This window comes from Sinocyclocheilus rhinocerous, unplaced genomic scaffold (assembly GCF_001515625.1).
Source record: "Sinocyclocheilus rhinocerous isolate Xijiao unplaced genomic scaffold, SAMN03320098_v1.1 scaffold1965, whole genome shotgun sequence".
NCBI lineage: Eukaryota > Metazoa > Chordata > Actinopteri > Cypriniformes > Cyprinidae > Sinocyclocheilus > Sinocyclocheilus rhinocerous.
Window position 1 is genome coordinate 1524644 of NW_015625577.1, and position 13504 is coordinate 1538147.

The following is a 13504-nucleotide window of genomic DNA, read 5'->3' on the forward strand; positions in this document are numbered from 1 at the left end:
CAAGGACATCAGCTATGTGCTGTGTTTGTATGTTAATGCAGGTGTGCGTATGTGAGTGTGTGTGTGTTTTAGAGAGAAAGTTTGTCTTATATGTCTGGCAATAATTGCACATGCCATTTACAATTACCTTGTTTATCAGTGAGGTTAACCAACTGTCCTTTATGTTCAATGAACAACAGGCTTTTCATTTAAAACGGCATATCTTACTGAAATATCATCTGATTGCAAGAGAATGGTGCCTGTATGAAGAAAAAAAAGATATGCCTATATTCACTTCTGTATTAAAATCTCTGCCCTCACATTTTTGGAAGATATGTTATTCTATCTGTATCAGTTGCATCCTTATTCTAGCAAAGTTTGAGAAGTATGCAAGGGAGACCATGGCCTTGGCTTTTGATCTCACACTGGCATGCAGCAGATGACCTCTGACCTCTCAAGAGACCTTATTAGTGACCCCGCGAGCTGTTAGCTGTAACGCACTGACGACAAGAGACATTCAGTCTCAACTTCAAAACATAACTCATCAGAACTGGCCTGGATGATTGCGTGACATTAAATGGTTGCATTTTGGGACCATTCAGTACACTTTTCTGAGGCCATGTGGACGGCCTGCCCTTGACTAACCCTTGCAGATGTATAACATGCATAGTTTTGATAGGTCAAAGCAAAGGTAAAAACAAACAATCTCCGAGGTTTGTTTTGCTTTTGTGTGTGTGTTTATGAATGTGGTGAAGAAGAATGATTCATTTCTGACTTCTTTCTTTTCTCTAGGTCTGGTGTGCATGAAGTCAAGCACCTCGGTAGTGGAGCTAGTTATGTTGTTATGCTCTCAGGTGAGTTATCTCTTTTTTATGTTTTCTTTATCATTCTAATGTTGTTTCCAGCTGCATGATACATTGTCTATTGTTAATAGTCACAACGAGCTGCTTAAATATTTGTCTGGATGACAGAAAGCAATACACAAACATGACTCTGCTCATTAACACGTTCATTTCTCAAAGCCAACCTCAAGTGAAGTATGTCAACCAGACTCTGCCTTTGATATTAAAAGTAGTTTACCCCAAAATGAAAATTATCCCATGATTTACTCACCCTCAAGCCATTCTAGGTGTATACGACTTTGTTCTTTCAGATGAGTACAACTGAAGTTATATTAAAATATGTCCTGGCTCTTCATAATGGGAGCTTTATAATGGCAGTGAATGGTGGTCGAGATTTTGAAGCCCAAAAAAGTGCATCCATCCATCATAAAAAGTGCTCCACACAGCTCCGGGGGTTAATAAAGGCCTCCTGAAGCAAATCAATGGATTTTTGTAAGAAAATATCCATATTTAATACTTTATTTAAATATTTGGCTTCCACGAATCAGAAGTACAAAACAAGGATTTGTAAAGAAAATGTTGGAGGATTTCGATAAACAAAGGAAACTTTGCTTCCTTGCGCTTTGATGGATGGATGCACTTTATTGGACTTCTGTTGGACTATTGAATTTCAACATCCCTTCACTGCCATTATAAAGCTTTTTTAATATAACGCCGACATTTTTTAACATAACTCCGGTTGTATTCGTCTGAAAGAAGAAAGTCATTTACACCTAGAAAAGCTTGAGGGTGAGTAAATCATGGGGTAATTTTCATTTTTGGGTAAACTTTCCCTTTAAGTATAATAGTTATAAATTTATTTAAGTTATAAAATAAAAGTTTTATTTTGATTATCATATTTGATACATCAGGCTTTTCGAACTCATATAATATGATATAGTAAAAATATAAAGCTCATACTGTATTTTAAGAGGAGAAAACACCTCCGTTTTATTCAGAGACGAGAAATATAAAATTTGGTGCATGTCAGCCTTTAAATGTTAGTTGAAATTCTAATAGTTTGTAGTGTAAATCAATGAGAGGGTACTTAAATTAAAAAGGCATATAATATCAGTTGTAACTCTATCCCCCGGTTTCACAGACCAGGCTTAAGCTTAGTCCCAGACTAAAATGTAAGTCTGAGCTGTTTCAACTGAAAGAAACTTGCACTGACTGATCTTAAAATATATCAATGCCTTTGTTTTGTCCCAAGAGGGACACCAGTAATGTTTTTTGTAAGGCACATTTATAAAAAAATTACTTAAATGTCCTAATTGAACTATAGCCTAATCCTGGCTTAGTCTAAGCCCTGTCTGTGAAACCAGGCCTATATCTCCCAATAGTATGTCTAAGTTTGATGATATTTAAATGATTTGTTTTATGATCAAAACTCTAGTTTTTATTGAGGGGGGAAAACATATATAATAGTGATTAAAAGCTCAAAAGTCTGAAACATCATATTTGGTACTCATATTTTAACATGAATTTTATAAAAAATGATGAATATTCGAGTAAACTTAAGTTGCTTCAGTCCAGTAAGTCTTCATTTTTAAATAATGTTAACAATATGAACGTTTTTCTTACATTTATAAAAATCATTAAAGATGTTCTTATTAAAAAATATGAATTATCAATCAGAAGTCAGAAGGCATGTGCAATAGTAGATTGTGTATGAAATGTTTTTCAGCAAAGACCGTAATTTAGAGGCCTTAGACATTTGTGTATCAAATATAATACAGTAGGCATTATAGGGTTAAATTATTCCTACCTTTTCCCACATTTTTCCTTCTTGGACTGAAAGTAGTGTAACCCCAGCTCATGTAAACACAGCGCAGTCGTCTTCCCTTTAAATCCCAGTGACATATTACAGCTCGCTGACCTTTGGAGTCCCTTGTTAAGCCTTCCCTTTCAAAGGGGTCAGGGTCCCGATGTTGTAGTCAGAGCGGGAGATATTTAACATACCTTCTGTCAGCCCATCACTCTTGCGCCGGGAGTCCATAAGGAAGCCATTACCTCAGCATCTCTTCCTCAGAATCCAGCCGCTCGGCGGGGTGGGAGCATTTAGTCATTGAATGGCACCTCTGACTCTATGAAGTCCATACCGCTAACCTCCCGACTCGAGAGTCGATCTGTACATTTGCTCTTAGTTTGTCCTGACAAAGGTGGCGTCCTGCAGACGCTGTGGCGCTCAGGATGCGTCCTGCTGTTCTGCTCTTCTCCTTTTGAAGATTTCAGACGTCCTTTCCCTGGTTGCATTGAACGTTTAAATTTTTTTTTTTGCTCGTATCTGTTTTATGCCGTCTGCCCGCTTTGTTGCCACTTGGATTTATTGCCGAGTGAAGCATCACATTGAGACTCAAGCTCCTGGTTTTCTCTTCCTCCGCCCCTGTTAGACATATAATGTTACCAGAGCTCCAAGAGCTCTTGCCATTAGAAGCTCCCAGGGTAAAAACAGCCTGATATATCGATTGTCCAAAGAGGGGATGAAACCAGAGCCTGGGCCCAAAACGGCTTTCAGACGTAGGAAAGTCTCTTTGGAGCCAAAGCCTTCATAACTGGCTCCCTGTAGGATCTGATTTAGAACATGTTGCCCAAATCAGAGGGCTTGAAAAACAAAAGGCTTGATTCTTTAGATGAGCGGGTGAGTGAGAGATGAAGTAAAAGAGAATTAGAAGAAGAGAAAGAATTAGGGTAGGTAAGGTTTTTTAATGTTTTTGGAATAACTCTCTTATGCTCATCCAAGACAGCATTTATTAGATCAAAATACAGTAAAACCCTGTAATATTGTGAAATAATATTACATTTTAAAATAACTGTTTTCTAATTTAATGTATTGTAAAATGTCATTTATTCCTGAGATGGGAAAGCTGAATTTTATGCAGTTGTGCTGCTTAATGTTTATTTATTTGTCTGTTTGTTTATTTATTCATTCAGAATTCTTTGATGAATAGAAAGTTCAAAAGAACAGCATTTATTTGAAATAGAAATTTATTTTGTAACAAGCATTAGTCAAGAAATTTTTTTTTTATTATTATTGATGTTGAATACAGTTGTGCTGCTTAATTTTAGTTTTTTTTATTTTGTTTTTTCTTCAGAATTTTCTTTGATGAATAGAAACAGAATTTATTTGAAATAGAAATGTATTTTGTAACAAAGGTCAAAAAACATTCTTTTAATTATTACTGTTGAATACAGTTGTGGTACTTAATATTTTTTCCCCAGAATTCTTTGATGAATGGAAAGTGCAAAAGAACAGCACTTACTTGAAATAGAAATTTATTTTTGTGACAATTTAAATGTCATTACTGTAACTTTTGATCAATTTAATGCATCCTTGCTGAATAAAATTATTAATTTCTTTAAAAAAAAACAGAATCCAAAACTTTAAATGATATATATATATACACGTGATTATGATTATGATTGCACTGTCTGACAAGTCACCTTCTTGCTTCAGTGAAAAATTGAGTACATACTTTTCAAAGATCCTGGACCACAAAACCAGTCATAAGGGTCAATTTTTCGAAATTGAGATTTATCCATCATCTGAAAGCTGAATAAATAAGCTTTCCATTAATGTATGGTTTGTTAGGATAGGACAATATTTGGCCGAGATACAACTATTTGAAAATCTGGAATCATGTACAGTATGTGTCAAGCTACCCCCCAGCCACCATAAAAAAATATATAAATAAATAAAAAACAAAAATCCATACCACTTGTGTCCTATATTTTATATTTTCTAAAGTCATACAATAGCTTTGTGTGAGGAATTGACTAAAATTTAAATCTTTATTCACTGTGTTCACAATTTACTTTCATTGTATAGAAAACAGCTGTTTGAACATCTAAACTCATGAGGGTGAGAAAATGATTTCAATTTTGGGAACTATCTCTTTAATAAATGCTTGGCGCACATCTGAACACACTGCACATCCCACAACGAATCATGTCGCGGCGGGAGACGTCCTTGCTGCGAGTCCAACAACCTCGAGACGTTCCCCTTCTCATCTCCGCACTAATGCACCCAGACAGCGGGACGTTCACCACTCGCGACCTTACGACCCGCTCTGTTTCGCAAACTGTCGCTTTTATGAATAAATTAGCGATAATCATCTTGCACTTTTTTATTTATGCTTCCTAATCACTGTTATTCATCTACGGCCGCCGACAGCCGGTGTCTCTATCCAGTCAAGTGGCAGCGGGTGCCGCAGAGGTCAGCCGGGTCTGTTTCGTGTAGCAGCTTAAACATACATAAAGGATCTAGCGTGGAGCCGGAGAGATTTACCGATGGACGGCCTCCAGATGTCGGGAGCAGCGCTGAGCAGATAAAAGCAAAGCGCTCCCTCTGCTGTTATTCATCTACGGCCGCCGACAGCCGGTGTCTCTATCCAGTCAAGTGGCAGCGGGTGCCGCAGAGGTCAGCCGGGTCTGTTTCGTGTAGCAGCTTAAACATACATAAAGGATCTAGCGTGGAGCCGGAGAGATTTACCGATGGACGGCCTCCAGATGTCGGGAGCAGCGCTGAGCAGATAAAAGCAAAGCGCTCCCTCTGTCTCTTGACAGGTTGGATTGAGATGCTGCAAATTCTCAAGAGCCATTAAAGTTTGTGGGTTACAAGCTGGGGGAGGAAAAAAACTGACTGGCTGAGGTGCACAGCTCAAGTGCAAGTGCTACAATTACAATTTTTTTCCTCCCACGGTTTTTGTGGTGCACATTTTTGGCTAATGACTGCGTTCTCAGCTGAGTACGTTTTGGCAGGCAGTTCTGACAGGAGTGCTTGACAGCTGTGACTGGAATTTGGAGGCAGAGGTTAAAAGATGATTGGAGTTTGAGTGAAATTAAGTTCTTGGCTTTGAAAAAGTATATACTCAAGTTTTCAGTGAAGCAAGGAGGTGACTTGTCAGACAGTGCAGTCGTAATCACGAGAGATAAGAGAACCAATTGGCTTGTGTACAAAAAGGGGATTTGTTCATATTGTTATCCTGTTACATGAATAAAGAAAGTACATAAACAATGCAAGTAGAAATATGTGAAAAGATCATAAAGTCGGGATCAAATATAAAGGTCAAAGGTGAAAAACTCATTTAGTGTGTAGTAAAAAAGATATGATGAAATATAAAGGCCATATATAACTACAAACACCTATTTAAACTGTAAAAAAATTAAATATCTAAAAAATCTGAAAATTATTTACTTTGTAATTAATTAGACTTTCTTTCTTTCTTTCTTTCTTTCTTTCTTGAATAACAATTAATTAATTAATAACTATTATTATAGTAGTATTTTCTATTTAAGTAACATTATATATTTATTTTTTGCTTTTATGTAATATGTGTAATTATTATTGATTTTATTTTTATTTATAATTAATTGAATTAATTATTAGATGTAATAATTAATAATATATTTATTTTATAATATATTTTATAATATATTTATTTATATAAATTAATAATTAATATATGTATTTTATTTAGTATATTTTCTTTCTTTCTTTCATGAATAACTATTAATAATTAGTAACTTAATTATTATTATAGTAGTACTTTCTAATTAAGTATCATTTTATGTATTTATTTTTTGTTTATTTCTATGTAATATGTATAATTATTATTATTTATTATTACATATATTTGTATTTAATTAATTGTTTATTAATTTATTTGATATGTATATTGTTTATTTGTTTATTATTATTTTTATTTTCTATTTAGTTGACATTTTAATTATTTATTGACTATATTAATTATTTACTATTACTTTCATTCATTCATTCATTCATTCATGTTCCATATATAATTATTTTGGGGTTGTTGTTATTATTATTGTTGTTGGTTTGTTCTATTTTATATATTTATTTATTTACCTTTTTGTTTTGTTTTCCAACTATTTTTCTCTTTTCCATGGGCCCCCTTACGGCCCCTTGGGGCTCCCCGGACCGCAGTTTGAAAACCCCTGTGCTAAAATACAAGATAAACTCTCTGCATCAGCTCAGTGAGTCAGCTCTCCCCGGCATAAGTCCCTCGCTGGAGATGGCAGGCCGGAAGTGATCTTCTCTTTTACATAAGGGATCGCATTACCTCCTTCTGGAGGTACATGTCATCGCTAATGCACATCACATGGACGGCATACTCATCTGAGCCCCTAAAATCCCCTCACAATCACACTCACCTCCCACTGGGGACCCTCAATCTCCAGCATGAAGAGAAAGAGAAAAAGAAGTGTGTTACAGTGCTAGTGCAAAGGCTACTTGAGAAGAGACAGAAGACTGGGACTTGGCTCTGGGTCTTGGCTGATGTCATTTTCTTTTGGCAGGCCAGTGCGCCCCACATCTGCATCTATTTCCTTATTTATTTTTGTCACGTGGGTGCTGCTCTACTTGAGCGGATCCCAGGCGACGAGCCGCCTGACTGCTGAGTAGATAATGAATGGTGGAGGAGAAATAGAGAGAGGGAGGCATATTGGGTCAGTTATTACATTTGGAGACCAGATGCGCCTCAGTGTTGTCTCTTTCTGGCTCAGTGAGGGGTAGTGAGGATGCTCACCAGTGTGTGTGATTTTTGTTTTTTTTTCCCCCCCCTCAAACTTTGATATTTTTTAATAGTCTATTCAGTTTATCAGTTGTGCTCTGTAGTTTTACAGTGGCTCCAAAAGTATTTTTAATTTCAGTCATTTAAAATGCTGTTATCAATTACTGACTATCATGTTGTTTCAAACCTCTGTTTCTTAATTTTTTTTCTGTGAATGAAATGTGATGGGGTCCAATGGACAAAAACAGTTCTTCAAAATATCTAAATATCTTCTTTTGTGTTCCACAGAAGAAAATAATGACTATTTTATCATTTCTAGGAAAACTATCCCTTAAAGCCACATTGTAAAATACATGAATTTCTGTGCATTATGTAACCAAATATCAAAACAAGTGGAATTTATAATGTTTCATGAACAATATTTCTTTTGCAAAAAGAAGTTTGTCAGGCTTCAAATTATAATCTTGACTCTTTGAAAGTTGAGGGTCAGTAGGATTTGATATTGTTGTTCTTTGTTTTTGTAAATTGATCCAAAGTGACATTAAACAATTTTTACAATTTTCTATGTAAAAAATGAAATAAAGTAAAATAAATCTATCTATCTAAAAATCGAATAAATGCCGTCTTGCTGAGCATAAGGGGTTTCTTTCAAAAACATTTAAAAAACTGGCTTAGCTTTAGACTTAGCTTTATTTATACAGAACCTTTAAAAATAGTGTTTACAAAGGTCTTTACAGAAAACATGAATGTCGTAATATGAAACTGGGGAATAAAACAATTAAAAGAATGCTCCAATCACACAGACCGTCTGTATAAAATGCTTAAAACACAATGGGCCCTATCATACACCAGGCGCGACGCAAGTGTTTTTGCTAGGTTCAGCCCGACGCAGTTATCATTTTCACGTCCTGCGGCACGTTGTTTAAATAGCAAATGCATTTGCGCCCATTTGTGCGCTCATGGGCGTGCTGATCTGAAAACGAGGTGTGTAGCATCTGAAATAGACTGCGCAATTGACCAACAAAAACCTGGTCTAAAGTCAATGGCGCAGTATTTTTTTGTTATTTAAATAGCGCGTTAGTAATATGCGCCTATAGGTGGGTCCACAAGGCATGCACACTCTGCTTATTACACACACAGGGATGCGCAGCAGCACACAAAAATGCCAAATATTAAAAATTAAAGGGTTACAATGTAAAAGATTATTATTGTGTAGGCTACATAAAAATAAAAATGCCTACATATCATAATGGATAGTCACTGCATGTATCAGAATTAGGCTACCTATTTGCTCGCGCACGAGGAGCTCCGTTTCCTCTCTGGAGATGCGTTCTGTCTTTGCTCTTGCAAATTCCGCCGTGTAAATGGCGAGCGCGATCGCAACTGGCTTTTAAAGGGAATGGGAGATGAGACTCTGATTGGTTTATTGCACGTTATGCCCAAAACACACCCATTACTCATTAAGAGAATAGGGACAACCCTTTTAGACCATTTAGACCTTTTAGACCGCCGACCATTTTTCCCATCGTTAAACTAGCAAAAGTGGATTCGGACATGCCCTAAGTGCACCTGCGCCATGCGCTTTAGACCGTGCGCTTAGATCGTTAAAATAGGGCCCAGTTATTCTGAGGGCATCGTTCACATCCATCCCCAGCGGCTCTTCTCTCACCCTGACTCCCTCACCATGGGACAGGGGAATATTTTTGAGGCCCACTTCTTGCAAATGCCCTCTTTCCTTTTGAACTTCAACCCATCTTATGCTCTTCCCCCTTAACTCGTACCTTAGAGAGCAAACAGGAGAACATAGGAGAATTTCCCATAGTGAGAAGCACGACTGCTTTTTAATCATCTCCAGACCCGCGCTGTGTGTGAGAGACAGCGGAGGAAGGAGAGCCCGGGAAACGGGGAGAGGGAGGGTGTGAGACGTTCCCTAAGGCCTCAAAAGCGCTGGAGGCGAGTCGAGAGGGCCGGTCTCTAGACGGAGGTCTTCGGTGATCTGTCACTGCTCACAGGGAGGAAATGGCTGTGTTTAAGGGGCAAGAGGATACGGTTTCATTCAGCGATTACATCTCTCTTGTGTTTACGGATCTTTGCGCAGAGGAAGAAAAGATGCTTGCGCACGCACAGGGCCGAGTTCCAGGCTTTTTATGGCTTTGGCTCTCGATCGCGTAGACTGGATGTGACCTCAAAGCCATCTTTGCTTTCTCAAGTACATAGCAATCCAATTTGCTGCGATCACTATCGCTAGATGTTTCATTTAGGCTTAACATGAGACTTTAGGAGAGAGATTTTTTGGTGTGCAAATGTTTTTGCCACTGGTTTTATTTTTATTTATTGTTTTACAGATGTTATTAAATCCATTTTTACCAGGACTTATTTGGATCTAACCATAAATCAACTCTCTTGTTGTCATGCATATTTGTGTGTCTTAAATTCACAAAATTAAGTCATATTTTACACTTTATACATAAAATACAGTGTGATTGCAAATGGACTTAGTTTGTTCAAAAGTGGACAATAAAAGTGGGAGAATTGACACTGCAACTAAATATTATTATAGTTAACTGAAACTGAATGTAAAATAAAAAATAAATAAATAAATATTACCTGAAATAAAATATTTATAAATCATTAAAATGTCCCATTTTAATTTAGTTCAACTTGTACTAAAATAATGAAAACTAAAATTGAATTTTAAAAATGAAAGTAAATTACTAAACTTTAAGTAAATTTTTTATAAAATATAAAAATAAAAACTAAATCATAATATTAATAAACATTAAAATAGCACTGCTGCATAATATTTAGAAGTTAAAATAAATATATATTTAAAATAAATTTCTAACAAATAAAAATTAATTTAACAATAAACATTAATTACATTTTAGATAACATTTTACATTTACATTTTAGAAATTGAATGGTTAATATTTTTATCATGGATTATACCATTTTAAGATCAAAAGTCTGGGTACTGTAAAACGTTTCCAAGTTGTTTTAAATGTGACTTTGTATGTGACAAAAAAGTTTAAAAATTAGTTAAATCAACAACAACAACAACAACAACACTTAGATATTCTTTTGGATATACTTTTTCTCCTGTTGCACAAGCCATCTTTTTTCATAGTGATGAAAAATGAACACAGTACACATAACAAATGTTTGTTTCTTTCAGGAGTGGCAGAACTCTATCCAGAAGAATGCTGGCCTGGCTTTTATTGAGCTTATCAACGAGGGAAGGTAAAGTCTCACGTCTGCTCCTCAAACACCATTACTAGCTCACACATCACTGTAGCTAATGTCACTCTAAACTGGTTATCTGGCGCTGGTTTGTTCGGCTGGGGTTACCATGGCATCTCTGAGGCAGACTAGAGAACAGGGAGGGAACCAGATTAGCCTCTAAGCCTCTCGTCCCGCTAGTTTGGCTATAGTATGTGTGTGTTTTTTGTGTGGAAGTGGTTGACCAGAGTGGAAAATATGCTGAGATAAGCGTGTTGAGAGAGAGTGGCTGTATAAACCCTGCTGATGTACATCCTGTCCAGAATGTATGCATCCTTTTACTCTTTATACATATCCAGCATGCTGTTTTATTTTTTTGTCTCAGAAAAGATTGTGTTTGTGTGCGTGTGTGTCCGTGTGTTTGTCAGATTTAGGCTTTGAATCGTTGTTGTTGAGCTGATCCAGGGCAGCTCAGCCTGCACACCCATCTGCTGACCCATCTGTGCATGCGCACAGACACACCCACACACTCACATTTGGACAATAAGCCTGAGTCAGCTGAGATAGTCGCTGTCCAGGGTGCTGGTGCATCAGTCATTCACCGCTCTACCTGTCTGTCTATCTGTCTCTCTGTCTGTCTGTATCAGTGACCCTCATTCCAAATCCTGCTTCAGTGGTCGACTGGAAGCATTTTCCCATTCATTTTTTTCATGGGGATTAAATTAAGTGATATAAATATGTATTTTGCAATGTTTTGTGGGAGTGGATGGCTGCTTCTAGCAACAGTGCCTTTATTTATTAATGAAACTAAAGAGAATCTCACCAGGAATTCCAAAATTAAAGTATATAGCATTCAAATGTTTGGAGGCTTTTTTTTTAAATTAATACATTTATTCAGCAGGTTTGATCAAAACTGTGAAGGGTTTACATTGTTAAAAAAAATAAAAAAAGAAAGTTACTTGAGTGCCAGGCTTTTTTTTTTTATTAATACATATATTCAGCATGTTTGATCAAAACTGAAAGGTTTACATTGTTAAGAATTGTTATTTTTTTAAAGTTACTTGAGTGCCAAATCAGCATATTACAATGATTTCTGAAGGATAATGTGATACTGAAAACTGGAGTAATGGCTGAAAAAAATTGGCTTTGCATCACAGGAATAAATTGCATTTGAAAAAATATTTAAAGGGGTCATATGATGTTGCTAAAAATAACATTATTTTGTGTATTTGGTGTAATGAAATGTATTTATGTGGTTTAAGGTTCAAAAAACACATTATTTTCCACATACTGTTTCTCCTCTATGCCCCGCCTTTCTGAAACGCGTCGATTTTTACAAAGCTCATCGGTCTGAAAAGCGAGGTGTGCTCTGATTGGAAAGCAGTTATTTTAAACGGTGACAATATTTCACAAAAGTACTGTTTTTTATCAAATAAATTCAGCATTGGTGAGCATAAGAGACTTTTTTTCTATAGACTTTTGAATGGTAGTGTGTAATAATTAGTGTATTTTTTATTCATTGATGAATGCATATGCATAAAAATATAATACTTATAATAAATTAGGATTTTGATAAATAAACATTGATTAAAATATAAATATACTAAATGTTTTATACATATTTATTTAGTTATTTATTTTAAAAAATAAAGCACTTAGAACTGATGGTACAGTAGGTCTTTCTTTGAAGGTTTGTGTGTAATCATTGGGAAAAAAAAATGATTGGACAGAATGAAGGTGATTTTTCTTCCAGAAGCCAGCAGTTGCACTCCATATATTCACTGGCTAGTTTATTTGAACAATTTAATGAGACTAATGTTGTGTTTGGCCTCTTGGAACGTCTGCTTATGTTCTAATAACAAACTAAATTACAAGTATTAAAGTACTGTGTATTAACGTACTGTGTACTTTGCTTGATGGAGTTATTTCTGAAGTAAATGCTGGTACTTTCAGCCTTGGAGTGTTTATATAACAGCCTATTCCAGTTTATTTAGATACATTCCGTTTTTAGTAGGGCATCTGTGATTTATGAGCCACACCATGTCACCATTTGGGACATATGTGGCCCCTGTGCCACTGATTTGGAGCCCCTGTTCTGTTTCATTAGCACCCTCATATAAGTCACCAAGCCCACAACAGTTTCTGCCTTTTGGAACACTAGAAATTCTCATTAAATATTTTGCTGTGGATTTTTAACACACTCTTCTAAACTGCTGTGTTTCAACTTCCCTGCAAGTGCTGAAGAAGTAAAGTCGTGCCCTAGATTTAAATTTGAACTGTTATCATGCTGAGATTGAAGTTGTTTACTATTTTTTCTTCCTCCTCTGAGCTCCAAATGTTATTTATTGCTTGTCAACACTTAAAGAAGCATGCACATTTGAATGCTGCACCAGATTGAAGCCTCTCTGTGGGACGGGAAGAGAATAGCGTTCTACTTGGTTCAGATCATGTTTTAGCTTATAGTCGTGACAATATATAATAATATATAAAAAAATATAGTATTCACAATATAACGCAGCCTCTTGTATCTTATAACTGTAATATATTCAGTTTAAAGAATAAAGATTAATGCTACACTAACTTCTTAGAATATCAGTATCAACCTCTCTTTATTATTCTGACAGAGATTCAGTGGGCTCTGTAAATGTAAATCAAGCTTTAGCAGCACTTGCTGTGGAATCTGTCATCATGTATCTATGATATGAAACTCTTGAGGGCACGTGCATGGCATCAGTATGCGGTGAACACACACTCTTTCACACAAACGCATGAGTACATGTAGTGATGGAGTGATGAGTTTCTTATCTGGAACGCGCAGCCTGTTTTATATACTGCTCTTGAGGATCCCTGACCTGCTAGATAAAACGCAGCAGGCGCTAGATAGGCGATGTC

The 13504-nt window shown here is 36.1% G+C and overlaps 1 protein-coding gene across 1 annotated transcript in view; it reads left to right on the forward strand.

Moving 5' to 3' along the window:
• Positions 1–13504, forward strand: part of nbeab (neurobeachin b) — a 291762-nt gene that overhangs the window by 154414 nt on the left and 123844 nt on the right. The window contains exons 33-34 of the mRNA XM_016568737.1: positions 772–833; positions 10569–10633. Of these exons, the coding sequence (XP_016424223.1) occupies positions 772–833; positions 10569–10633 (127 nt within the window). The remainder of the gene's footprint in view (positions 1–771; positions 834–10568; positions 10634–13504) is intronic.